This window comes from Microtus oregoni, unplaced genomic scaffold (assembly GCF_018167655.1).
Source record: "Microtus oregoni isolate MIOR12 unplaced genomic scaffold, Mior012 000007F_ref0000211, whole genome shotgun sequence".
Taxonomy (NCBI): Eukaryota; Metazoa; Chordata; class Mammalia; order Rodentia; family Cricetidae; genus Microtus; species Microtus oregoni.
The window spans coordinates 44,929,728-44,957,210 of NW_024543066.1; the positions used below are offsets into that span (position 1 = coordinate 44,929,728).

General features: G+C 48.3%; 1 protein-coding gene across 1 annotated transcript; it reads left to right on the forward strand.

Annotated features, from left to right (window-relative positions):
- The first annotated feature begins 18,292 nt into the window (after nt 1-18,292).
- Nucleotides 18,293-23,978, forward strand: Trem2 (triggering receptor expressed on myeloid cells 2). Its single transcript, XM_041656295.1, has 6 exons — nt 18,293-18,298; nt 18,550-18,661; nt 20,624-20,974; nt 21,645-21,735; nt 22,376-22,566; nt 22,642-23,978. The coding sequence occupies exons 2-6, from the start codon at nt 18,622-18,624 to the stop codon at nt 22,683-22,685; spliced, it is 717 nt and encodes a 238-aa protein (XP_041512229.1). The 5' UTR covers nt 18,293-18,298; nt 18,550-18,621; the 3' UTR covers nt 22,686-23,978.
- The last annotated feature ends 3,505 nt before the right edge of the window (nt 23,979-27,483 follow it).

Genomic DNA, 27,483 nt, shown 5'->3' on the forward strand with positions numbered 1-27,483 from the left:
GGGCTGAGCGCACACGGCAGAGCACGCAGGAATAAAGCTGCATCGCGGCACAGGAACAACTTCCTACAGTGTAGTTGGTCTCAGACTGTTGGGGCCACACTTTCTTCAAGGAGGATGGCAAACAGTACGATGGAGAGGGCTTGTGGACCCCTGGTGGCTCCGCTCTGGCGGCCTAGGGCCAGTGCTGCTGGGACAGTCTACGTGCATAGAGACCTGGGCCAGCGCCTTCGATGATGCTCGCCTCCCTTTGGTGACCACCACTTCCTCTCCACTGGCTTTTGAAACCCAGGCAGATTGTGTAAGTTCTCCAGGAACTCGAAGTCAGCTGAGGAGATCCGCTCAACCCCCAGCTCCTCCCCACACCAGCCTGTTACTAAAACCATCCCCGCTCGGGAACTCTGGTGACCCTGCCAGAAAGAAAACTGAAATGTGGGCAGTGCCCTTCACTGGCCTGTCTTCAGAGGCTTTTCCACCCACAGCAGAACCAGGGAACTTCTTCGCCATAACCGGCCACATGTCTCGGCGAGAGTACAGAGGGCTCCTCTGCCGTCTGGAGGACCGCCATTCACCAGCTGACAGTGTCTACAGCACCATCTATGCCACATCCTCCCGCCAGGTTCCTTGGGCAGAAGATGCCATCTGTCCTCAGCCTGAGGCTCCATGCATACTCAGACTGCTTGCCCCTGTGAGACAGGCACTCAGACTGAGGGAGGCGGGGCATGGGAAGGACTGGGATGCTGAGTGCATCCCTGCTCCTGGGGACCCTTCCTTCTCATGTCCTCCTCTAGCAGCACAGGTTTCAGAGCGAGAGACTGGGTGATTCCTACCCCTGACAGAGTCCAGCTGTCTTGCCCTTGGGTCATTGCTCCTTGCTAGTTTTCTCACTTCTTGACTCTTACAGGACCTCTGCTTGGGGCCTGGGTTTCAGTCTACATTGTCCTCTGAGAACCCATTTTTATTGCCTGTTCCTTGAATTTGTTCTCCTGCCGATGGCTTGTCCTGGGGGTTGGGCCCCTCATGAACTGTCAACACCCAAAGGTTTTTCTCTGACTGGAACTCCTAGAGCTGACTATGCTGTTTTCACTGGGCGGTATTGATGGATAATTGGGAAAGCCAGGCTCTACACTCAAGCTTGATGCTAGAGAGACTGAGTCTAGGATGTAGCTGGGAACACTTGCAGTGTCCCCTTACCTCTATATGGATGAAGAACCCAAACACCCCTATGTATGCACATTCCTCCATTCTACAGTTAGATATATACTACATTCTACAGATGGATGTACTCTGAGTCCACAGGTAAGCAATGGTAGATGGAGATCCTGGTGTTTGTACCACTGTGTTTCTGGTCCCTGCTCTCTCAGGGATCTCTTTGTGTATGTATTGGGGAAGGCATGTGACTAAACAATGACAGTCATGGCTTAGCTGGAGGGATGGATAGGGGCCAGGATAGGACAGGGGAGCAACCTAAGTAACAGGAGCCTCGAATGCAGCAGGGAAAACACAGGTGCAGCTCACTCTGCTGAGAGGTTCAAGGTGAGCAATTCCTAACTTGCCAGTGGCTCCAGAGAAGACAATTTGTGATCCTCCTCCCTGCCCTACAGGAGCAACCACTGAAGGCCTGGGGGCCTTTCCAGAACATGCCCTCGGGATGGTGCCCTCACCTCTCCTGGCCTCGGGGTTCTACAGCAAGCCAGCACCCCATACTAGGGGTGTCTGAGGAGAAAAGGGATGTCTTAGTTTCATTTCCTGTTTCTATGACAAAGCACCCCCCCAAAAAAAAAGAACATAAATGAGCCAAGGGTGAGCTGGCCACACAGCCGAGGGCACAATCCACAGCTGTGGGAAGTTCTGGCCGCAGGAGCCGAGGCAGCGTGTTGTAGCCACAGTCAGTGAGCAGGCAGCAGTGACCATCAGCCTTGGCCTGCTTTCTCTTTTTTTATTTACTTTTTGTTTACTTTTATTTCTGTGTGTGTACAGGAACCACATGCATACAAGTGCCCTCAGAGGCCCCAGCAGAGGGTGTCAGAAACCTGGATCTGGAGTTATAGGCAGCTGTGAGCCTCTCCTGTCCGTCCTGCCTGGGTGCTGGGAACTGAGCTTGATCCCTCTGGGAAAGGAAGAGGCACCTTAGTCTCTAAGCACTCCGAGTCTCTGCTGCCCCTCTCTTTAATGTTTTTTTAAATCATGCTTTAAAGTTTTCAGAAGTTGTTTGTATGCTTTCTACAGCTTTTTGTAGAAATTTCAGACATGTATATGTGTGTTTCCCTTGGGAGAACATCCCAGAGCAGAGGTGCTTCTTGACCCTTTCCCCATCCACAACCTTCTCCAGCAGACCCTGAGGGTCAGCCTTAGCTTTCCCTCCCTCTTGCCCAGGCCACAGGTGAAGACTGCACCTTCTTCAGCCTCTCCTTTTACACCTCAGGACTTGTTTCAAGTCACCTCCCAGAAGAGGCTTTGTGTTGTGTCAATAGCCACAGCAATAAAAGCAAAATAAAAACAAACACTAGAGGCTGGGCATGGAGGCACACACCTTTGACCACAGCACTCAGAGGTAGATCTCTGTGAGTTCAAGGCCAGGCTGGTCCATGACCCGGTCAGCCAGGACTACTTAGCCAGATTGGGTCTCAAAGCAACAGCAGCAACAACAACAGAGCTAAAGATGAATTTGGGGAGCAGCCTATGGGGAGAAGGGGTGGACTTACCCTGCCAGAAGCCAAGACTCACCACAAAGCTGTTCGTGGTTACTGCTGTGTTTGGAATGGAGAACTGACTGAGGCAGCTGAGCTGGGAAGAGAGAAACAGGCTGCTGCTCTTAGAGAGTGGGAGGTGTGGGATTTGATGGAGCAGACATTCCCAGTCAGAAGAAAGGCTGGCACAGCCATCATCTGCCCATATGGGGGAAATTAAAATTAGATTCCTATCTATGTCTTACACAAAAATACATTCCAGATAGAGCAGAAGCTAAATGTGAAGAGCTGAACAATAAAACCTTTGGAAGAAAATATAAAATGAAATGGGCAGGGTGGCACGAGTCTTTAATGCCAATACTCAAGATGCAGAGGCAGGTGAACCTCTGTGAGCCTGAGGCCAGGCGGATCTACACAGAACTCCAGGATAGCCTGTGCTACATAGTGAAGAGCTGTTTCAGGAAAATAAAAGAGTTTGCAAGATTTCTGCGTGGAAGGCGACTTTTTACAACTCATCAAAGGCACAATAAATGCTTGACTTTATTAAAACTGAAAATGATGGCACCTAAGGAGATTCCCAAAACCCAGCTCCAGGAGGAGCTATGGACAAAGCAGGATCCACAGAGCACACAGCTGGGAAGAGAGCACTTGTTCAAAGTAACAGAGTGACTTCAAATTCATAAAAAGGAGGACGAGATGGTTTATTTGGGCAGCCTGGCCACCTGAGTTTAGCCCCAGAACCTACCCAAAGGTGGACGGAGACAAGTGACTCCACAAAATTCTCCTCTCACCTCCACATGTGCCGTGCATTCCCACCCCCACACCTCCTCGCTAATAATTTGGGCCACACAAGATGTTTCAGGAGATGAAGGTCCTGCTTCTGAGCTGACGACTGAGTTTGATCCTAAGGACTCACCTAGAGGAAAGAGAGCACTGACTCCCACAGGCCTTCCTCTGGCCTCCGCTGGCCTCAACATGCGTGCCGTGGCGTGTACATATATGTCCCTCCGCATGGTAAAATAACGTATTTCTTTTCATTGAAAAAAGGACAAATCACTTCAACTGCAATGGAAGGAGGAATAGCCCTGCAAATCAGGAAAAATAGCCCTGCAAAGCAGGGAAGCATAGCCCCACAAAGTGGTCGTGTGTGGGTCATTTGAGGAGCACCATACAGTTAATTTCACCAGCAACAGCAAGCATCTCGGTCATAAACTCTGATGTCCACCATGCGACCCTGAGCCTTCAGAAATTGATCTGGGATGTGGCCACATGGCAGGGCACTTGTCTGTTAATATTAAATTAATATTAAAGGACTTTGATTCAATCGTCAAGACCATGATATGTATTTATACACATGTATAGGTACCAGGTCCATAGAGATATACATACATGATACACATTTTCCCTGTCCTCTCCCCTCCTCTCCTCCACCAGCTTCCCATTCCCTTGGCTTCCTTCCCTTCTCTCTCTCTCTCTCTCTCTCTCTCCTCTCTCTCCTCTCTTCATCTCTCTCACTCACTCTGTGTTCCAGGTGGCTCTGAAGACCAACCGAATTTCTCGTACTTGTTAATCAGGAGCTCAATCACTAAGCTATATCCTAAGCCCTGACTTTACACTTTTGAATTCTGTGGCATTCTAATAACCATTATAGGGAAATACATAATTTCTTCCTCCAAATAGTCCTTTGTCCTGTAAAATCACTTTGAGTCTGTATGGCTATCAGGTTTCTAGTATATCAATATATACAACAGAGAAAACATTTAAACATGGACATGGGGAAAAGGATAAAACACTTCAAACATAGTGTCATAAATAAATTTCAGTGGAAAGAAAGATTAGCGTAAAATTCCAGCTTATACCACGTGAGAGAGAAAACGTGGGTTTTTTCTTTCTTTCTGTGTGTGTGTGTGTGTGTGTGTGTGTTTGAGACAGGGTTTCTTTGGAGCTTCTCCTGGAATTCACTCTGTAGACCAGGCTGACCTCCAATTTACAAAGATCCCCATGCCTCTGCCTCCCGAATGCTGGGATTAAAGACCTGTGCCACCAACTGCCCAGCAAGAACATAGGTTTTTTATTTCATGGACTTGAGCCATCTTCTCCTTTACAGTCTTCATTTCTAAATTTAGGGTTTGACAAAGTTGGGGCATGTTTAAGGTGCATATCTCTGTAGGTTTCTGTATGCTTCAATAAGACACTCTGACGGACCAGCCTGATTCCATCTTAAGATTAAAAGCCATCTTGTTACAAGGTCAAAATAATTTTATTTCTGTTTTCTGCAAAACTTGGGTTTAACCAGGTTGTGACTCATTTTCTGGAATTTGATATGTTCCATACCCTATGCCCTGACCTCCACCCTGGTGATAAGATGTTCTGTCAAATAATTCGAAGATGTGCAGCCAAGTTCCTACATAACCAATATTCCTCTGTAAATCCCTTGCCCTTGAAAGCCCCTACCTAGCCTTATTGTTCTTGGACTATATAAGCCCCACTTTTTCTTACACCCAGTGCTATTTTCTCAAACCCCACTTGAGGGAGCTAGCCCTGTCTGAGAGAAAATAAAACGTGTTAAATTTGACCAAAGAATTTGAGACTTTACTCTCCTTTGCTGGGATTAACAATCAGAGGGCCCAACCCAAATTCTGAAGTCAGACCTTTGCTCTGGGACTCCGGAATGAATGCTCATGCCTGTGTCGCGGGACCCCAAACAAGACCACCCCAGAGCCAGTATCTGATGCAAACACTCTTGAGTTTATTAGTTACAAGTTAGCTAACTCAGACCACAATCCAACACTCCAACACAGTGAGTGGAGGAGAATGGTCCCAGGCTTCCAGGTAAGGGGATTTATAAAGGGGAAGCTGCAAGCAGGGTGGCACAAGCCTTGGTGTTTCCGGATAAGGGGAATTTTAAAACACTGACTGTCAGCAGACAAGAATTTCAAAACAGCGGTTAATCGGATACCTACAAGGGCATTTGAAGCAAGCAGATGTCTGGACACCCTGGTGGGTCAAAGTTGAAGCAAGCAGATGTCTGGACACCCTGGTGGGTCACTTTGACCAGGGCAGGCACAGTGTCTTGGGAATGTTTATGACTCTGCTGGGCTCCATCACCCTCCCTGGATAGATCCTGTCTAAAATGGAGTTCTTTCTCAAAATGGAGTTTGTTCTGCTGCTTCAGTGTGAATGCTACCTCCAGAGGTGGTGTGAACCTTCAAGATATCCCAGGGCCCCGGGGCTCTGATGCATGCCTCCAATTTAGGGGATTATTGCAGCAAACTGCTGAATCACCAAGAAGCCAGCAGGCACCTGTCTGAGGAGGTTTCCATTGGTAAGTCATAGAAGGCACCTGGTACGGTTTCTGGTGGGGTCCCATCTGGGGACAGAGAGGTACCTGAGGAGGTAATGTATCCCCACCCGGGGCACTAGGTAAAAGTCAGTTTGGCTGCCTGGCTATTGGATACTAGGGATTGAGAGGAAGTCAGCTGAGCCAAGTTAAATATTTGCATGTTTTGCTTCTGACCGGTCTCTTTTGACTACATGAACATTCTGTGTTCTCTATTTACTGGTTTGTTTGTTTGTTTTTGCCATGTTTGTCTCTGTAAATCTGCCGCTGAAGGTGCTCACTAGGCCTCAGTTGTCCAACCACTTGGGTGCACCAGATGGGACCCTTTGTTTGCCCTTGATCTGCACTGTGCTGACTGGGATCCTCCCAGGAACACAGCAGCAGGCAGGCTGTCTACGGGCTGGGTGAGAGCACAGAGAAAAAACCTGAGACTCAAGGTATGGGGGCTGCTTGGTAGTGTGTGTGTGTGTGCCGACCTGCAAGGTAGTGTGTGTGTGTGTGTGTGTGTGTGTGTGTGTGTGTGTGTGCCGACCTGCCTGGTAGTGTGTGTGTGTGTGTGTGTGTGTGTGTGTACCGATCTGCCTGGTAGTGTGTGTATGCCGACCTGCAAGGTAGTGTGTGTGTGTGTGTGTGTGTGTGTGCGCCGACCTGCCTGGTAGTGTGTGTGTGTGTGTGTGTGTGTGTACCGATCTGCCTGGTAGTGTGTGTATGCCGACCTGCAAGGTAGCGTGTGTGTGTGTGTGTGTGTGTGTGTGTGTGTGCCGACCTGACTAGCACTTTGGCCACTTGCCATGGCTGCAGTCAGTTCTCAGGTTGCTCTGGTCCCTCCCCCAGTCACTGAATTCAGTTTAGCAGGGATTCAGATGTCTTTAGATATGGGTATTATTGAAATATTGTTTCATGTAGTCCTGCTTTATTGAAAAACTGGCTCTGGTGTTGGGTTATGGCTCCCTTTTCTCTAGACCAAAGCATGCTTAGTTAAAAGCTTCTTGTTTGTCCAATGGCAGTTGAGTCACCTAATTTTATGATGGAAAAAAAAGAGAACAAAACAGCCAAAGTAAATAAATAAATAAAGACTATTGGTTTTATTTGACTAAGACTTTTTGCTATTTTATTAACTTTCTGTACCTCATTATTTATAAAATTGTTGGGTATGGCAAAATATTTATAGTCTATAACAAAATACTTAAAACTAATAACAAATGTGTTAATAATTAAAATTTACCCATGGGTAATTTTAATTTACACGGCATACTGTGTAAATGATTTAACTATAGTAAAGATATAAATAAAAACCTTTAATATGTTTCACTCCTCAATCAAAGTAATGTGAGGTTTGTTTAATCTGGTCAATAACAGGTTTTCTGGATGTCAAACTTTATTTCAAATGTCATGTATTGAACCAAGTTGTTTATCCTTAAATATCCTCAAATTCACTGAGTCTGCACTTACCAAACCAGAGATGCTGTCATTTGATATTTGCAAAAATCCTTTTAATAATTTTTGTCAATTCTTGTATACACTTTAAATAGAGGACTAAACCTAAAAAAAATAATCCACTGAAAAGTCAAGACAAAAATGCTGCCAAAACCAAACCAAATAAGAAAGAAGATAAATGTATGCACTGGGCGGTGATGGTGCATACATTTAATCTCAGCCCTTGGGAGGTAGAGACAAGTGGATCTCTGTGAGTTCAAGGCCACCATGGTCTGCTTAGCGAGTTCCAGGACAGGCACCAAAGCTACACAGAGAAACCCTGTCTCAATAAATAAACAAACAAACAAAAACAAAATAAAAAAAAGAAAGGAGATAAAAGAAACTGTCTCTTGGGGAAAAAATTAGCCAGGCCACTTCCTGGCTTAGGGCTGCTTGCCTCTCTAGCCAGACTTTGATGTCAACCTGACCATATATGATTAACATATAATTTAGAAGAGCCATCAGAGGGTTCATGTCATGGAACAGGATTTGGCCAGGCTTTTGAACAGACGACGATGGCAAAAATCTATATTATTCAATACAAAAGATAAAAAAGTAAAGAGTTAGGGCCACAACTTTAAGAACTAAAACTTAATGTATGATCTTTCTGGTAAAGCACACAGATCAGCTGAAGTTTGTCACTGTGTCTAGCAAGCAACTCCCTCCGTCTCGAGGGCTACTTCTTTGTTGTGTGTTTTACAAGCACTTAAGAAAAGAGGATTTTTGCTGTCATACATTGCCAGACACTGCACAAAGTGATTTCTAGGTAGCCTAAGTATCCAAATAATCATGTGGTTTCATCACCTGAGGAGCCAATGAAAATCTTAAAATATCCTCATAGCTTTTGCTCATGGCTGAAAAAGGGCTCCAAAGCAACACAGTAGGAAGATGATGAATGAAGGACAAAAATAAACTGAGAGGGGAGTAGGGATTTAAAAAATTTGAGTTCCAAGGGGAGCAGTAGAAAAAGATGGCATCTTTAAGCCCGCCTTGCCTTGAAACAAAGCCGCAGACTTTGATAATGTGCACGAGCCTGCTCTGGTCTACAGGACCACGTGATAGGAGGAAAGCCTGGCTACTTGGATGTGCAGACACTGGTAAAACTGGCAACCAACTATGCAAAAACTAGACCGGCTCCTGCAGGATCAAGGCTGCTGGGTTTCCTGCTAAGTTCTTCTACTGGGCCTATAGCACACCCTGTATAAAATCCCCATTACAGGTTTCTAAGGGTCAGTGTTAAAATGGAAATGTTAATCAACTTAGAACTAAGTTTGAGTCCTAATCTTATAAAAGCTACTAACTTGCTATAAAAAATTAAGACATGTGAATTGATAGTCAAAGACCAAGTGAAAATCTTAATATGTTCAGAGCTGTACCCTTAGTCATGCTGGGTACGAATGTAGTTTATTTACAGGAATAAGCTTTGGTTAGACTCCTCTGTATGTTTTTAAGGTTCAGCCTAAAGCAAATAACTAAATACAAATACAATTTATTTAAAATCAGGTATACTTAACAGGCAGCCCTCAAAAGTTTTCAGAGATCTGCTGAATGTGGCATTTAATGTTTAATGAAAAAAATCTTCCCATGATAGGCAGAAACACCAGCTCCTAGAAGTGACCCTAAGGTCTCCAAAGAATACAGATGAGGCATAGGCCTTGATTTTGGTGACACTAAGCACTGAGAAAATCTTCCCCATGCCTCGCTCGCTGCCGGGACCCTGCATAAACTGTGGACACGGTTGGGTTGGATTCCTTAGTCTGCCTAAGTCAAAGTGGGTTCATTGTCCCAAGTCTCTCATCCACAGGAAAATCTCTCAGACCTTCCAGATCTGGCAGCCAAAGGCCTGTGCTGTCCTATGCGACACCTGAAGATGCAACGCTGTCCTGTGTGATAGCTGAAGACTGAACCTGTCCCTAGGGAAACCGCCCCTGGAGCCTAGGCTAACCCATCTAGGTTTGTCTCTGTCCCTTTAATTGACAGAGAGCTCATTTGGGTTATACTTCCTGCTGGAGTTTGTCCTTCTCAGGTCTCTGATGCTGTTGATGCTAACTGTAGCTTTATCAGTATAACAACAGTTTCCTGGTCAATGAATTCATCGAAGAGAATCAGACCACCCAGCCAGAGGATGGCAGAGGCTTGGGGAAGTATGAAACTAGAGGCAGAAGGAAGGGGCCCAAAGAGGAGTGAGGACAGTGTCTTTGGGATATGGATGATGAGCAGGAGGACTTGAGAACACTGCACTTTTGTTCTAGTGAGCTTTTGATTACTGTGATAAACATCACGACCTAAAGCAATTTGGGGAAGAACGAGTTTATTTGGCTTACATTTTCCCATGGCAATTCATCATTGAGGGACGTTAGGGAAGGAACTGAAGGTTGGAACCTGATAGCAGGAAGTGAAGCAGAGACCGTGGAAGTCTTACTGGACTTCTTATTACACCCAATGAGACTGCCTACCCAGGGGTGGCACCACCCTCAGTGAGCTGTGCCCTTCCCACACCAATCATCAATCAAGAAAAGGGTCCACAGAATTGCCTACAGGACACTTTTATGGAGACATCTTCCCAATTGAGTTTCCTCTTCCCAGATAACCCTAGTTCGTGTCAAGTTGACAAAAAACTAACCAACACAGGTATGCAGCCTCTGATGAGAAGTCTGGTGGCAGCCTGGGGAGGAAAATGAGTCTGAAGGCGCTAGGAACGAGTAGAACTCCAAAGGGGGATGAACGTGAGGGTGGCTTAGTGACCACAGGCAAGAGGTCTGAAAAGTTCTGAAGCTTTTGTTGAGTTAATAAGAGATGATTCAAAGAAGGCGGAAGTGCCCGTGGACATAGGAGATGCAGCGGTGTGCCGTAATGAGCTGGCTGTGGCGACAGAGGCCCCGGCACAAACAGGAGTCTCACCCCAGCCAGTGCCGGATAACGGAGTAACATGGCGGCAGGCAGGCAGATGTGGTGCTGGAGCTGAGAGTCCTACATCCTGCAGGCAACAGAAAGTCAGCTGACACACTGGACAGTATCCTGAGCATAGAAAACCTCAAAACCCACCCTCATGGTGACACACCCACTCCATCAAAGCCACACCTCCTATAGTGCCACTCCCTATGAGGTTATGGGGGCCAAATATTTTCAAACTGTCACAGGCTCTGCTCCACACAGCCATTCGGGCACCCATGTTCCTTCCCACAAATGTGCCTGTCAGCTTTAGAACCCCAGAGCCTATGCGGGACCCTCTCTGTCCGGGCAGCAAATGAGAAGAGAGGAACAGGAGGGCTTGCACCAGAACTGCTATGGACCAGGCGTGGAGCTGGGAAACCTCATTTCTTGTAGAATACAGTGTGCGGCCAGCTCTGGCTGCACAGGCATTTGGAAGATGCAGGCTAGCTGGTCCCTTAGAAGGAAACTGAACAAATCCATCCTCCCTTTCAAGAGTTGGTTTATGTACTCACTCATAAGTGGTTTTTAGACATAAAGCATAGAAAACCAGCCTACAATTCACAATCCCAGAGAACCTAGACAACAATGAGGACCCTAAGAGAGAAATACAAGGATCTAAATAGGAAGGAAAAAAGGACAAGATCTCCTGAGTAAATTGGGAGCGTGGGGGGGGGGTCAATGGGAGAGGGCGTCGTGGCGAAGCAGCGCCACCGTGCGGCCAGTTCACTGTGGCTGACTGTGACAAGGCGTCGCGGGGAAGCAGCGCCACCGTGCGGTAGTTCCCTGGATACGGTCGTGAGACTTGGCCCTTGGAGAAACCTGTTTCTTTACTTTCAGTAAAGCAGACATTCACTGATAACTCTCCCATGAAGGCATTATTTCTCCGTCAAGGCAGAAAGAGCCTTTAGGCGGCAGAGTTCTGTGGGCAGAGCATCCATGTCTTCCGGACATGCCACCTCCAGACACCTCCACAGTCCAGCAGTTGGGAAGCTCTCTGAAGAGTCTCATCACAGAGGCTTCATGATCAATGAACCGTGATCAATGACATCATTGGCTGTGGGTGGACTACTAGATCTTCAGCCCCTGTCACCATCGTCCTGGAACTTGGTAGAGCTGAATCATCAGCTCTTTTAGCCCCTGCTTGGTTCCCCGGGCGACCAGCCCCCATCTTTTTATTTATTGATTGATTGATTGATTTATTCATTTATTCATTTATTTATTTATTAAAGATTTCTGCCTCCTCCCTGCCACCACCTCCCATTTCCCTCCCCCTCCCCCAATCAAGTCCCCCTCCCTCGTCAGCCCGAAGAGCAATCAGGGTTCCCTGCCCTGTGGGAAGTCCAAGGACCACCCACCTCCATCTAGGTCTAGTAGAGTGAGCATCCAAACTGCCTAGGCTCCCCCAAAGCCAGTATGTTCAGTAGGATCAAAAACCCATTGCCATTGTTCTGGAGTTCTCAGTAGTCCTCATTGTCCGCTATGTTCAGCGAGTCCGGTTTTATCCCATGCTTTTACAGACCCAGGCCAGCTGGCCTTGGTGAGTTCCCGAAAGAACATCCCCATTGTCTAAGTGTGTGGGTGCACCACCAGCCCCCATCTTGATGCTACCTCAGAGCCCTGCCAAGGGCTCCTACCACATACGGAAGTTAAGAGTTTCTGTCAGCTGTTTCCTATTGAAAAAACTACAAATATTGTAGGAGATCGGAGGCAGGAATGCAGAGTGAAACCCCCAAATATTGTAGGAGAGCAGAGGCAGGAATCCAGAGTGAAACCCAAATGCTGAACAAAGTACTTTCCTGGGAACCCCCTTCTACAAAGTTATTAGGGATTCTGACTCAAGAATCTGATATAGAGGCGAAATACACATTTTTATTATATCATGGTGTCACAAAAGCTCCTCATGAGAGAGAGGAGAGAGAAAGAGAAAGAGAGAGAAGGGGGGGCAAACACAGATACACACGTGCATACACAGCACACACAGACAGAGGCAGGCAGGCAGATGCAGGGGCAAGAGTGAGAAGAAGAGGAAGGAGGAGAGACGGAAAAAGGAGAAAAGAGGAGGCAGGCACAGACAGGCAAAGAAACACAAGAACCTGCCTAAGTACCAACTTTGCATAGTAATTTGTCTGTATCCTCCAGGTATAATAAGACCTAAGAATAAAAAGAACACTTAAAGTGATAACAGCTTTAGAAAGCATATTGTTGGCAAGAGCATCGGTGTCACTATTCTGTGACTTTTGTGCCGTGATGTGAGCTAAAGCAAATGAGTGGCTGAGACGTTAACACTACTGCTTGAGGGTGGGGCTCTCTGGGTGAGAGAAAGGAGGCGAAGAAGGGAGATAACGGGTGTTGAGCAGCGGCATCTGAAATTCTGATTTTTTCTTTTTTTTTTTTATGAACTAATTTGTTATCAAGGGGCCATACTTGACACAATGTGCAGGTAGAGAGAGATCAGGTAACAGTTTTGTGGCATCGAATCTCTCTGTCCCCTTTACGGGGGGGGGGGGGGAGGGCGGTTCCAGGGATTGGACTCAAGTTATCAGGTTTGGGCAACAAGGGCCTTGGCTTGCTGAGCCACCTTGATGGTCCTAGTCCTGGTTTTCTATTGTATCTGTATGAACAATGGCTGGGTGTGATCTTGTAATCCAGCACTAGGGATTTGGAGGCAAGAGGATCAGGAGACCACAGTTATTTTATGCTATAAGGCAAGATTTGAGGCTGTATAAGACCCCTCATCCTGAAAAGAAAAGAGTTCTTACTTCCAGCCACTAAAAAAGCCGAGTCAGTGACTAACCCAGTAGCAATGAGGCCCCCTAGCATCCAGGCTGTGGTACACGTAGTTCCATTTCTGTTGCCATGACAAAAAAAAAAAAAAAAAGAACCCTGACTAAAGCAGCTCTCAGAGAGAAAGGGTTTATTCAGATTACAATTTCAGGTTAGAGTTCATTGTTGCAGGGCAGTTAGGTAGAGACTTGAAGCAACCAGGCACATGCAGGGTCAAAGGTGAAGAGAGAATAAGTGTCTGCTTCCTTACTCATGCGGTCCAGGATCCCCTACCTAGGGAATGGTACCACCCACGGTGGGCTGGGGCTCACTACATCAGTTGACACAGTGAAGACAATCTTTGCTCCTCCACAGTATGCCCACAGTCCAGCCTGATCTAGACAACCCCCCACTGAGACTGTCTTCTCAGGTGATTACTGGCTGGAAAAGTTGACATTAAATAGACCTCAATGGTCTTGAAATACTTATTCTTTTCTTTTTGTCCTTTCTATGTATCCCAGGCTGACCTTGAACTTGGAATCTTCCTGACTTGGTTTTCCAACCATTGGGATTACAGGCCTCTGCTATGACATGTGTTAGTGTTAACTGTCAACTTAATAGAGTCTTGAATTGACTGGGAGATGGACTTTGGAGCCTGGGTGTGGGGGATTGTTATGTGATATTTTACTCTTTTGGTTTTCTGAGGGGCCTACTGCCCAGCTCCCAAATAAATACCCAGCCTTAGCTTGGCTTGCTTTTTGCCAGCTTTTACTAACTTATATCATCCCATCTACTGTTTGTTTCTGCGGTTTTATCTCTCTCTATTTCTGTATACCTTTCTTTACGTCTTTCTCCAGGGCTTGCCGTGTAGCTGCATGGCTAGCCCCTGATGTCCTTCTCTCCTTGTCCTATCTTGCTCCTCGATCCCTTCTTCTTCCTCACTTCTCCTTCTATTTATCCTCTCTGCCTGCTCTCCCCGCCTATCCTTGATCCTGCCTCGCTATTGGCCGTTCAGCTCTTTATCAGACCATCAGGTGTTTTAGGCAAAGAATCACAGCTTCACAGGGTTTAACAAATGTAGCGTAAACAAAAGTCACACACCTGAAAATAATATCCCCCAGCGGGGATCGTCTTAATTACATTTAATTGTGGGCAGGACTATTTCCAGGACTTGGCGTCCTGGAAAAAAAAAGCCAAAAAACAAAACAAACAAACAAAATACAGGAAAAGGGAGTTGTAATTTGTCTATCTCTGCTTCTTGACTGTGGGTGATGGAACCCTCAAGCCCTGCTGCCATGGCATCCCACCATGAGCCAAATAAATCTCCCATTTTAGCTGCCTTTGTCTGAGTATTTTATTATAGCCACAGGAAAAGATGCCAAGACACCTCCCTGGCACTAAAATACCAATTTTCACTGAAAATGGAAACAGCATTCCCCAAAATGGACTGATCCAAGTTTAGCAAGAAGTGAACGAGACAGACCCAGACATCTTGTTATGCTAGATGGTAAGGAAGCTGGAGGGATTACACCAGCCCAAAGGTCTCAGGAACTAACCAGTGTAGAAGGCTGAGTGATGCCCATGGCAACAGGACAACAGTACCAGGAGTAGTGGCACATGCCTTTAATCCCGGCACTTAAGAGACAGGCAGGTGGATCTCTGAGTCTGAGGCCTGCCTGGTCTGTAAGAATAAACTTAAATGAATCAAATCTATTTAAATTGTTCATTTATACTTCTGTAAAAAATTTTTAAAAATCTTAATGGCAACTAGAGTTTCAATAAAACAATACAGTTTTGTAAAAAATCAAACAGAAACAAAGAACAACAAACAGTTTATAAGTGAGGGAATGAAGCCCCCCTTTGTCTTTTATTTGGGGATGGAGCCTCACTGTCTCAACCTTTCCAGGGAGGGATTAGGATGTACACTGCAGCCTCTTCCTATGGTGGGATTAGGGGGTACACTGCAGCCTGCTCCTTTGCCTTTTGTTTTCGTCATTTTCAAAGGTTACTTATTACTAATGTGTGTCTGTGTGATGTGTGAGCATGTATGAGCATGAGTGTGAGGTCAAAGGGCAACTCCTTGTCCTTCTTCCCTTGAGTGGATCCCAGAGGTTGAACTCAGGGCATGGGGATCACACAGCCACTGCTAAACCCACTGAGCAATCTCTCCTGCACACATCTCCTGTTTTTCTCAGCAAGTCGTGTCTCACGGGAGTGCTGAGCGACCCACGAAGAAGGAGCATTTGCTCCCACAAATGACTGGAGCACAAACTGCAGCTGTCACAGAAAAGAACCCCCCAGAACCCCACAGAAAAGAGGCCCTGGGACCACGCTTGTGGAGAATTCACAGAGCCAGATCTGCAAAGACTCCACAGTTAGGTCATTTTAAGGAAGTGCTGGGATGCGAAGCAGGAGGGGAACACTGGGGTGTGAGTCAGCAGGCCACACTGTAGGGAGCCCTGCAGGATAAACCATCTGGTTTCCTTAGCAAATGAAGCACAAGGGAAGAAAAAAATTACAGGGAACTGGAGACTAAAATAGGCACAGAGATGCTGTGCTGACTAGAGTGTATCCCTACTTTCTTAAACCTATAAAATGCATATGGTATTGCAGGGGCTGGGGAAGGCTCTGTCATTGCGGATGAGGACATGAACTTGGTCTCCAGAGCATACATAAAGAGTCAGGTGAAAACCCCGCTGTTTTCTCATTGTGTCATAAGAAGATCCCTGGTGAGGGGCACACACCATTGTACAAAATGTGCAATAACGGGTGGATAGATCTTGATTCCAAAACTCACGAAATAACTATATTTTAAAGGGCTAGTAGGCTAAAAATATCTTCTGTCCTCACACTCTTGGGTTGGGATGGATATATCATCAAGCATGTTGCTATTCATTGTATATAAAATTATGTAGCATAATTCTTTAATTGTTAAAGTTAGATGCAGTCATTGGGAGAGAGAGGACCCAGGCATGGTGCTGTACGTTTATAATCCCAGCTATGGGCAGGTGGGGATAGGTTGTAGGCGGAGACTGCTCATTCTTTCCTGACTTTCCTTACCCGGGATAATCACACAGAAACTATATTAATCACAATACTGTTTGGCCAATAGCTTAAGCATATTCCTGGATAACTCTTATATCTTAACCCATTTCTATTAATCTGTGTATTACCACGTGGTTGTAGCCTACCAGTAAGGTTCCGCCCAGCATCCTGGGTCAGTCTCCTGTGGTGTCTACAGGCATCCCCTTGACTCCACCCACTCTCTCCTCCTCTATCTACTTGGAATTCCCGCCTTGCCCTATTCTGTGCTGCAATAGGCCCAAAGCAGCTTCTTTATTAACCAATGGCATTCACAGCATACAGAGGGGAATCCCACATCAATAGGTGAATCCTTGGGGTTCATGGACCAGACAGTGTAGCCCAACTGATGAGTTCCATGCCAAGTGAGAGACTCAAAAGATGAGGTGGAGAGTCTTGGAGGAAAGACATCTTTGACCTACACACACACACACACACACACACACACACAGAGTGATACAGGGCCACTTCCCGCATTAGACCCTGACAAGCTGAGCTGTTTGCTCTGTTGTGGAGTACTGTCTTTTACTCCCCAGGAGTTCCCATCTCCAGATGACACTCCCTGACACATGGTCCATCCCAGAAAGACCCGAGAACAGAGAACTATGCCAGAACTGAAGCCAGGTAATGCACCTGTAGGCTCTCAGCTACTTTCCTCAGGACCTCTGGCATAGCTCAGTTTTCAGGCTGGAATGCCTCCAGATCTCCTGAGCTCTACCTCTGACTCACCAGACACCTTTGTGCCTTGGCACATGCAGGTCTCTGTGCCTGTGGAATCCTTGTCTTCCAGAACTCCAGGAATGCTCGGCCTGTCCCACTGGGTGACCAGAAGTTCAAGATGGGACTGTGTGGACATGTGTGCCCTGGGGACACCCAGCTCTGCAGAGGAGGAAGTTTATTGAAAACAGCTGCCATCTCCGTCAGACAAGCTTTGGCTGCTTGTGGAGCCCATCTTATGAATTGTTGGCATATCTTCATAGAAGGAGGGGGGAGAGGTCAATGGAGGCCACTTCTCTAAGCCACCTGCATGCAATTCTGCCCTAATTGCATGAGACCTTGGAGTCTTGGGGAGGGATTGTAGTGTACTGGTTGAGGAAATTGACTGGGGAGGGGAGTCCACCCATGTGACCACAGGGAAGCCATCATCCATACTATCTGAAGACTTCCACTGCAGCTGCTTTACAATTTACTCATGCTCCTGCGGGTCGCCCTTCCCTTCACCCATGCTCTGTACATAAGCCCAATTAGCTCATTAGCTGGGGAGCACTTGCTGTTCTTGTAGAGGACCCAGGTTCCCAGCACCCACATGGGGGCTCACAAGTGCTCATCACACCAGCTCCTTCTGGCTTTGAAGAGCTCATGAGGAGGGAATGGAGTTTGTTTACATTTCTCTAGGGAAGGGATTCTTTTTTTTAATATTTACTTATTTATTTGTTTATTTATTTATTATGTATACAATATTCTGTCTGTGTGTATGTCTGCAGGCCAGAAGAGGGCACCAGACCTTATTCCAGATGGTTGTGAGCCACCATGTGGTTGCCGGGAATTGAACTCAGGACCTTTGGAAGAGCAGGCAATGCTCTTAACCACTGAGCCATCTCTCCAGCCCTAGGGAAGGGATTCTTAAAGCGCACTCAGAGTTTGCCCATTTCCCCATCCCCTGCTGACTGAGGTAATAGTCACAGTTAACCCTTGCTGAGGGCTTCTGTGCATCTGGGCCCTTGATTGTAGCAAACCCCATGACGCCCCCGATAAACTTGCTTATCACCAATGGTCCTATCTTACAGACGCACAGAAGCACAGCGAGCACAGCGAGAGAGGTTACAGGCCTGAGCGGACACACAGCAAACAAAAAGTCTGCCTCTAGCTTATGTCCCTAGCTGCTGCCTTACCCAATGAGGTCGTAGGCAGGAGCTGGTGACATGCCAACCTCACAAGAAGTGGCTGTCTTCCAGGAGAGGCTGGTACCAGTGGATGAGGGACACTGTGGCCACAGTGTGAGGATAAGAGCTCCCAGGTGAGGTTCTGCACGGAGATGGAAGAATCTAAAAGCCCGACTGACGACAGCCATGCAGGGCCAGCCTGGTCAGCACCGCAGGAAGTATCTGCCCTTCAGCCAGACTGCGGAGGCCTCTTTCCTTCCTCCCTCATGTCCTCTCCCTCCTTGAATTATAGCGCCCACCCTCGTCCTGACCATTGCTCAATCCAGGATCACAGTTCCTGTGACTGCGCCTGACTGGCTTGGTCCTCTCTTTTCTGCACTTCAAGGGAAAGACGAGATCTTGCACAAGGGACTCCGGAGCCACATCTGTTCTCTTCGGCTGGCCGAGGAAGGGAGCCATGGGGCCTCTCCACCTGTTTCTCCTGCTGCTGATCACAGGTGGGACCTGCCCTCTACAATGTTTCCTTGAGCAGATGGCTGGGTGGGGGTGGGGGTGTTTCGGAGGGGTACTTTGAAGGAGGCTGAAGTCCTGGCATGCTCAAGTATCCTGCTTGGCCCTGCTTTCCTCCCCACTGGTCCATGTTCTTCACACCATCCTTCCCAGGATCAACCCCCACGTGTAGGGAAGGCTAAGGCTCAGCTGTACTTGGTCACTCCAGGAACTGTGAGGGCGGCACTAGCTGTCGGATGGGGGCCTGTGGAAGCGCTGCTAAGAGCCCTTAAACATTCAAGGAGCACTGAAGCATAAATGGAGTGGCGGAATGGGAGAGAAGGCTAAAGGAGGAGAGACTTGGGTTGGGATTTGCATCCTCCTCAGCCCTTCCCACATCTGACCTCAGCCCTCAGTGGGAGCTGAGGATGCTGAAGGCTCTACCACTGAGTCCTCAAGTGTGACAGACTGCCTCCTCCCACTGTGGGCTGGGTACCTCCTGCAGCCCAAGAGTAGTGGACAAACCCAGGTGAGAGAAGAGGTTGAAGCATCTGGAAGTAGAGGGAGATGTAAGGCGCCTTAGCCTGTCTGGAGGCAGCTGGGTGGAGGGGCAGATGTGTGGCGAGAACACACACATGAGGTCTCTACTCCAAAAGGCGGCTGCCAGATCTTTGACCCCACCTTCTGTATTTCCATCTCAGTAGTAGCTGGAGACAAGATGCAAGAGACAGAAAGTTTAGATAAACCCTTGTCCCCCTCCTCTGGCCTCAACTTGGCGGGTGTTCCAATGCCACCAACCCTACCCCAAGATGATCCCCAAAATAGCAGACACATGTCTCCCCCAAAATAGCTTTGAGACAAGTCCTCCAAAAAGAGGAACAGAGCCACAGAAACAGGGAAGCTGGGAGTTAAAGGTCAGGAAAGGAGACTCATCCAGTATGGACGACTGGAGAGAGGACATGATGCAGGGACAGGGAGAAGGGGATCCCAGACCTTTGGGAAACCACCCTTTGATCCATTAACTTTGCTCTCCTGAGATGAAGAAAGGAAAAGAGATAATCTGGTCCCATACGACAGGAGGGAAGATGTCTAAAATAGAGCGAGAAGGTTTTAAGAGCAAGGCATGGCTTAGTCAACACAGTACTTGCCTTGCAAGCATGAAGACCTGCATTTGTACCCACAGAACCCATGAGAACAGCCTGGTGCGGTGGCATGTGCCTGCCTCTCAGGGATGGAGGCATGGGGGACAGAGACAGGCAGATCCCTAGAAGCACACAGGTCAGCTTGGTCTGTGTGGTGGAGTTCCTTACTGTAGGAGTTACAGCTTGTTGCTGTGACAAAATATCTCAGAAAAGCAACTCAGTGAAAGGAGGGTTGGTTTTGCTCGCTGTGCAGGGGTATGCATTCCATCCTGGCGGGGAAGGCATGGCAGCAGGAGGTGGCTGTTACATTGTATACTTAGTCAAGAAGCTGAGAGAAGAGTGCAGCTGCTGGGCTCTCTTCTTGATTTTGATGTAGCGGGGGACTTCCGCCCATGGAATGTGGGTGCCTCACACCAATGAACTGAATCCAGATACTCTTCCATCGATATTCCCATAGGCTAACTTGATCTAGAAAATCTCTCACATGCAAGCTCAGAAGTTTGCCGCCTTGATAATTCTAGAACCTGTCACTTTGACCATAAACATTAGCTTTTCTTGTATACTGGTAAGATATTCTGTTTCAAACAAAGAGTGGACAGAGATTATTCTGATGATCATGCGTCCACCGTGTTTCCTGCATCCCTGGAGCTACCCCAAAGGTGTCTGGGAAGCTTGTAAGAAAAGCAGACCCTAGACCCCAGGTGTGCCACCTTCTGCTTAGACACCCTAAGCTCTTTAAGGATCCTGCCTGCAGAGGCTGCTCCTGGCAGATAGATGCTCAGTGAATGCTTGAGTGGATGAAGTGACAAGTGACAGTCTCCTCTGCAGAGTTGTCCCGAGCCCTCAACACAACGGTGCTGCAGGGCGTGGCTGGCCAGTCCCTGCGGGTGTCATGCACTTACGACTCCTTGAAGCACTGGGGGAGACGCAAGGCTTGGTGTCGCCAGCTGACTGAGGAGGGCCCATGCGAGCGTGTGGTGAGCACACACGGTGTGTGGTTGTTGGCCTTCCTGAGGAAACGGAATGGGAGCACGGTCATCACGGATGACACCCTGGCTGGAACCCTCACTGTCACTCTGCGAAACCTCCAAGCCAGTGATGCGGGTCTCTACCAGTGTCAGAGTCTCCGAGGTCGGGAGACTGATGTTCTCCAGAAGGTTCTGGTGGAGGTGCTGGCAGGTGAGTACAGCAGCTGGTCGCACCTTTGCTTGATCCTTGGGACAGACCTCATTTTTGTGTGACTGTTCCTGGGAGACATAAGCAAATTCTGTCCCAGATTAGCCAATAGCAACGGATTCAAGAAAAGGTTCCACCCAGGTCAAGCTCAGTGAACTAGTGAGTTTACTGGGGCTACTTGTAAGTGCATGGAGGAGGGTTTATCTATGGGCAGCTCTAAAGCAGCTGCGTCACCAAAAGCCCATCCCAGCATCTCTGGAGCTCCCTAGATCCCTGAGCTCCTGTATCCCTGGAGCTCCTGCATCCCTGGAGCTCCTGCATCCCTGGAGTTTCCTGCATCCCTGGAGCTCCTGCATCCCTGGAGTTCCTGCATCCCTGGAGCTCCCTGCATCCCTGGAGTTCCTGCATCCCTGGAGTTCCTGCATCCCTGGAGCTACCTAAATCCCCAGAGCTCCCTGCATCTCTGGAGCTCCCTGAACAACTTGTATGGAGCTGGTCCTAGTTTGAGTCTCTCCTCCCCAATAGCTGTAATGGCTTGGGGTGTGTGTATAAATCTCGTAAAGGTTCATGAGGTTCCTGAGCCTTGTAGTTTTCTTTACTTCCTGAGTTATATGGTGCTCCCCAACAGACAGTGCCCTAAAGGAGCAGTGATCTCATGGCTTGTCTCTCACAGACCCTCTAGATGACCAAGATGCTGGAGATCGCTGGGTCTCTGAGGAATCAGAGAGTTTTGAGGGTGCTCAAGTGGAACACAGCACCTCCAGGTACAGTGGTGGTCCCCCCTCGGACTCCTGGCGGTGTCTGGGGATGGAGGTCCCAGGACAACAGATCAGGCAAACCCCAGGTGTAGTCTTGTGTAAGTTCCCTCCCACCTGCTAGTGCATTGACGCTACTGGGCTTAGATAGTAAGAAACCGGAGGCCTTCGTGACAGTTTCCAGAATTCTGAAAGAGCAGCCCCCCCCCCCCAGGCTCCTGCTCTCAGCAAGAAGTCTCAGGACTTCAGCTTAAAACCATGAGCCCTGGGACTCTGCTTCTTCAGAAGAACCAGAACACATCCTAGCTGCTTCATGTACTAATATAGAAATGATACAAACACTGAGCACATGTGCAGGTGCATCCTTCCCTATGAACTAATACAGAAATGGGTTCTACAACTGCATGTGTTCTGCATGTGTACAGCTGCATACCTGCACACCGCATGCACCATAGCATACCATAAAAAACAGCTCAGCAAAGAAATGAGATGTGTTTTGTGCACTCAGCAGGTGATTCCTCTGCGCTCCATAAAGTCCCATCCCAGAGATAGTGTCGCCAAGCCCCTAGGAATCTCTGGTTCCTCTATTCCCTCTCTAAGGGCAGGTTTCACCCAGTAGGTCACCTGTAGTCTTCCTTCTCTTTCTAAGGAGCCAATCAGGAGAGACCTCCTTCCTACCCACTTCCATTCTCCTCCTTCTGGTCTGTGTCCTCTTCAGCAAGCTTCTTACAGCCAGCATCCTCTGGGCTGTGGCCAGGGGCAGGCAGAAGCTGGAGTCACCTGTGGCCAGTGGGCTGGACTGCAGCCGTGAAGCTGGGCACCAGCTTCAGATCTTGACTGGTGAGTGGGGCAAGCTGGGGGCTGTTAGGCCCGGACAGGGCAGGGATGGAAGGGACTGAGCTGTGTCTATTGCAGGACCCAGAGATCCTGAGAGAAGCCCCCCTGAAGTCCACCCATGAGCCATCCAGTTTGGGTACTCTCCCCCCTGGAACCAAGACTTCTGCTTCTTCTAGTTTGGCTTCAGAGGCTACTTCTACCTAAACCCGTCTCTCCTAGAAGCAGGAACAATCATGCCAAAGCCCACCTCTCCCAGAAGCAGGAGTACTCACGTGTTTGTGTGCTAGAAGGTTACCTGTCAGCTGCTGGGCTATGGGCATTAAACTCTCAACCCAGGACTATCCACTCTTTCTAGATGGTTCTTCGCCTCATAAAAGTCTTCTGTGGGACTAAACTCATGAACTTACCACAGAATTTATGCATTTGGATGAGAAAAAAGGAAAAAAGGTACCTTACTTGAGGCCTGGGGTCCAAAGATAACTGAGTTTCATTTTTGGTGCTGTGGTAAAATGCTGACCAAAAGCAATTTAGGGGAGAAAGGATTGATTTTAGCTCACAATTCCAGATTACAGCTCATCCCAGAAGGGAAGTGAAGGCAGCAGCAACTTCAAACACCTTGTCACAGCACATCCGGTCACCAGCAGGGAGGGAATGGACGCAGACAATACCTGTGCTCAGCTCCTCTCTGTGCCGTTACCACTAACACAGCCCAGGAGCCCCTTTCTGCTGAGGGAATGGTGCTACCCTCAGTGGGCTGGGCCTTTCCACATCTGCCAACATGTAATCTTTCCGCCCCCTCAGACATGCCTGTGTGCCAGCTTCGTCTAGACAACCTCTCTTTGAGGCTTTCTCTGATAACTCTAAATTGTGTCGGGATGAGAGTTAAAACCAACCACCACAGTACCATGTCTTCCATCCCACAGGCTCCAGCCAGGTCGATCTTCTCATCCTCATTTCCCTTCCCTAAATTTGATCACCAAGTCCTTCTGTGGGAGAGCTGCTCATCTTCCTACTCCTCCCCTCTGGCATTCTCTCCATCAGCTCCTACAGTTGCCCCACCCCCAGCCCCAGGCTCCTTCCTCTCCACTCCCACTTCTGCCATTCAGGTCCGGCCAACCCTCTGACTCATCCTCTCACCTCCCAGAGCTGTGCTTGCCTCTGCAGCTTCCCCTCTGGAGGAATGGCAAAGACTGAGCCACAGTAGCTGAGCTGGACACAGTCCACGCCCCTGGATGTACTGAGAGGGAATGGAGGCTCAGGGAAGGAGGGGACACATTCACAGTCTCTAGCAGAGCCTGGAAATCCAAGTTTCCCTCCACATTCTCGGCACCCTTCCCTCTAGCTCTGTCCTGCTAGCACATTTATGGACAAGTGCATTGCAACATGTTTTGAGCATGATCCAAGCCTCGGGGACACAGTGCAATTCTGCACTAGAGTTCTTGTTCTAGGGAGAGGAGCTGGTGGGGTGGCAATGTACACTGTAAAGGGGTTTATGTTCAAAAGCAAAAACTTTTGACGAAAAGTTAAAAATAAAGCCAAATACAGAGGAGATGGAATGTGCCATTTTGAGCAGGACAGTCAAAGGGGACACCTGAAGGAAATTAGGAACTATGAGGGCATTGTGGGCAGGAAGAATTTGAGGCAAAGGTAACAGACAGGACAGTGTCCGTCTCTTCATTTCTGTTGCTGTGATGAAACATCTTGACCAAAGGTAACATAGGGAGGAAAGGGCTTGTTCAGCTCACTATTCCAAGTCATAGTCCATCAGTTTGGGGAAGTTGAGGCAAACTCAAGCAACTGGTCACATTACATTTTTAGCTAAAAGCAGAGAGAAACAAATGCATCCACCTGCCTGTTTGCTCAGTTAGCTTTCCTCCCCTGTTCAGTTCCAGGCCCAGTGCAGGGAACAATGCTGTCTGAATTCAGGCTGAGTCTTCCACCTCTGCTAACAGTCAAGACAACCCCCCTGACATACCCCAGACAGACATGCCCACAGACATCCATACAGACATGCCCAAAATAGGCCCACAGGATGCCCCACAGACATCCACACAGACATACCTGCAGACATACCCACAGACATACCCGCAGACATACCCACAGACATGCCCACAGACATACCCACAGATATACCCACAGACATGCCCACAGACATGTCCACAGACATACCTGCAGACATACCCACAGACATGCCCACAGACATACCCGCAGACATACCCACAGATGTGCCCAAGACAGACATGCCCACGGATATCCCCACACACATGCCCACAGCCCAACTTCATGTAGACGCAAACACACACCTAACACCCTGGCCAAGATTAAAGAAGAGTGTACAGAACTCTCTGAGGGACCCAGATGAGGAGGGATTAAACCAGCCACACCCAAGCTTTCTATTGGTCGTGAGAAGTGGACACCCGGGAATCCATGTGGCCATAGTGACGTGCGCATGCTTTACCGTCTAAATGAGTTTGGAATTATGGGAAACATCTGCCATGTTATGTGTTCTCCAGCCTCACTCCACACAGCCCTCCCTGGGGTTCCAACTCTGCCTTGCACATTCCCACTTAGACCACAGACCCTGACCTGGAGCTCTGAGATGCTGGCTCAGCCTGCTGGGTTTCTCCAACTGCCTCATTGTATCCTGTCTATTACATCATCCCCACAGATCCAGCCCACAGTCAAGTCATACCCTTCTCAACTGCCTGTCCTGAGCCCCAGGCTGTGGAGTGGGTCTTAGAGGCTCCCTGGGACATACCTGACACGCAGAACGGTGGCCGCTCTCCTCTTGGAGTTTGCTCATCCATGTCCGAGATGCCCACCTCAGTGTTCAAGTGACCATGGAGATGCCCAGCCTTGGACTAAGGATCACCATGGACTGAGAAGTAGATAGATCCTGGACCTTAGTCTCATCTCTACTTCCCGACAGCTTGTAGTAAGAGGTTCCTCAACCCACGACAGGCTGGCTGATTGTAAAAATAGATCAGCCAAGCAATTAGTCAACCAATGCCCTCCTGGTCAATTTCACAGGGGTTTAAATGATTTTTAGGGGTTGGAGAGATAGTCTTCATTACAGTGCCTCTGTCACTGTGAAGAGACACCATGACCAAGGCAGCTTATAAAAGGAGGCATTTGATTGGGGCTGGTTTTCAAGTTTCAGAGGCTGTGTCCATGAGCACCTTGGTGCTGGACATGAGCATGGTGCTGGAGCGGTGGCTGAGACCTTAATCTGAGGTCTGATCCACAAGCAAAGGGCAGACAGAGAGAGAGAGAGAGGGGTGGGGCTGGCATGAGCTTTGCTACCTCAAAGCTCACCCCCAGCTGTAGTGATATTTCATTTGTATTTTAATAAATAAAGCCTGCCTGAAGATCAGAGAGTAAAACAGCCCTGCTGGCCAATGGTGACACACACTTTTCATCCCAGTAGCCACACTAGTTTGCCATAGACGCCTTGCGGTAGTGGTGTATGCCTTTAAACCCAGAACTAGAGAGGAATGTAAGACCAGAAGAGACAGGTCTCCACTCAGTTTCATTCTGAGGTTGCCGTTTTGGCCTGAGGTAGAGGTAAGAACCAATGGCTGGTTGCTTTGCTTTTCTGATCTTCAGGCTGGACCCCAATATCTGTCTCTGGGTTTTTACTATTCCTGCTGCACCCAGTGACACACATTCTCCAACAAAGCTACACGAGAATGGCCCACATAGGCACATCTATTTGAGTGCTTAGTCATCAGCAAGTGAACTGTTTAGGGGGTGTGGCCTTTAGAAGAGGTGTGGCCTTGTTAGAGTACCTGTGACCTTATGGGAGATGGTGTTACTGACTGAGGATGGGCTCTGGGATTCCACACACCAGACTAAGAGGGAGTCTCTCTCTCTCTCTCTCTCTCTCTCTCTCTCTCTCTCTCTCTCTCGCGCGCGCGCGCGGTCAGGCTGCTGCCTGCTGATCAGGATGTAAAGCTCTCAGCTACTGCGCCAGCGCCATGCCTATCTGTTTCCTGCCATGATGATAATGAATTAACACTCTGAACTGTAAGCAAGCCCCAAGCCCCAGTCAAATGCTCACATCCATAAGAGTTGCCTTGGTCCTGGTGTCTCTTCACAGCAATAGAAGTGACTAAGACAGCTTGCTAAACAGTCCATCAACTGGGAAGCAAACATTCAAATATATGAGCCCATCTTAATTAGGGTTTCTATTGCTAGAAAGAGACCCCATGACCACGGCGACTTTTATCAAGGTAATTGTTTGATTATGGTGGCTCACTTACAGTTTCAGAGGTTTAGTTCATTATCATCATGGCAGGAAGCACGGCAGCGTGCAGGCAGACATGGTGCTGGAGGAGTAGGTGAGAGTCCTACATTTTGTAGGCATAGGAAGTCAACTGAGAGACTGGGCAGTATCTTGAGCATAGGAAACCTCAAAGTCCACACCCAAGGTGACACATTTCCTCTAAGAAGGCCGTGCCCACTCCAACAAAGTCACACCTCCTAATAGTGCCATTCATTCCCTATGAGGTTACAGGGGCGATTATATTCAAATTACCACAGAGCCTAGTGTGGTCATTTTCATTCAAACCACTACAGAAGGCTCAGTGGTTAAGAGCACTTGGTGTTCCTATAGAGATGGGAGTTTAGTTCTCAGTGGCTGTTTACAGAGGCTGTAACTCCAGCTCCAGAGGATCTGACTTCCTCTCCTGACCTCCTCAGGCACCTCTCTATGAACATCTGCAAGCATGCTCGCACGCGTGCATGCGCACACACACACGCGCACGCACACACATACACACACACACACACATGCACACACGCACACACGCACGCACACACTCACGCACACACACGCACACACACGCACACACACGCACACACGCACACACGCACGCACGCACACACGCACACATACACGCACGCACACACATACACACA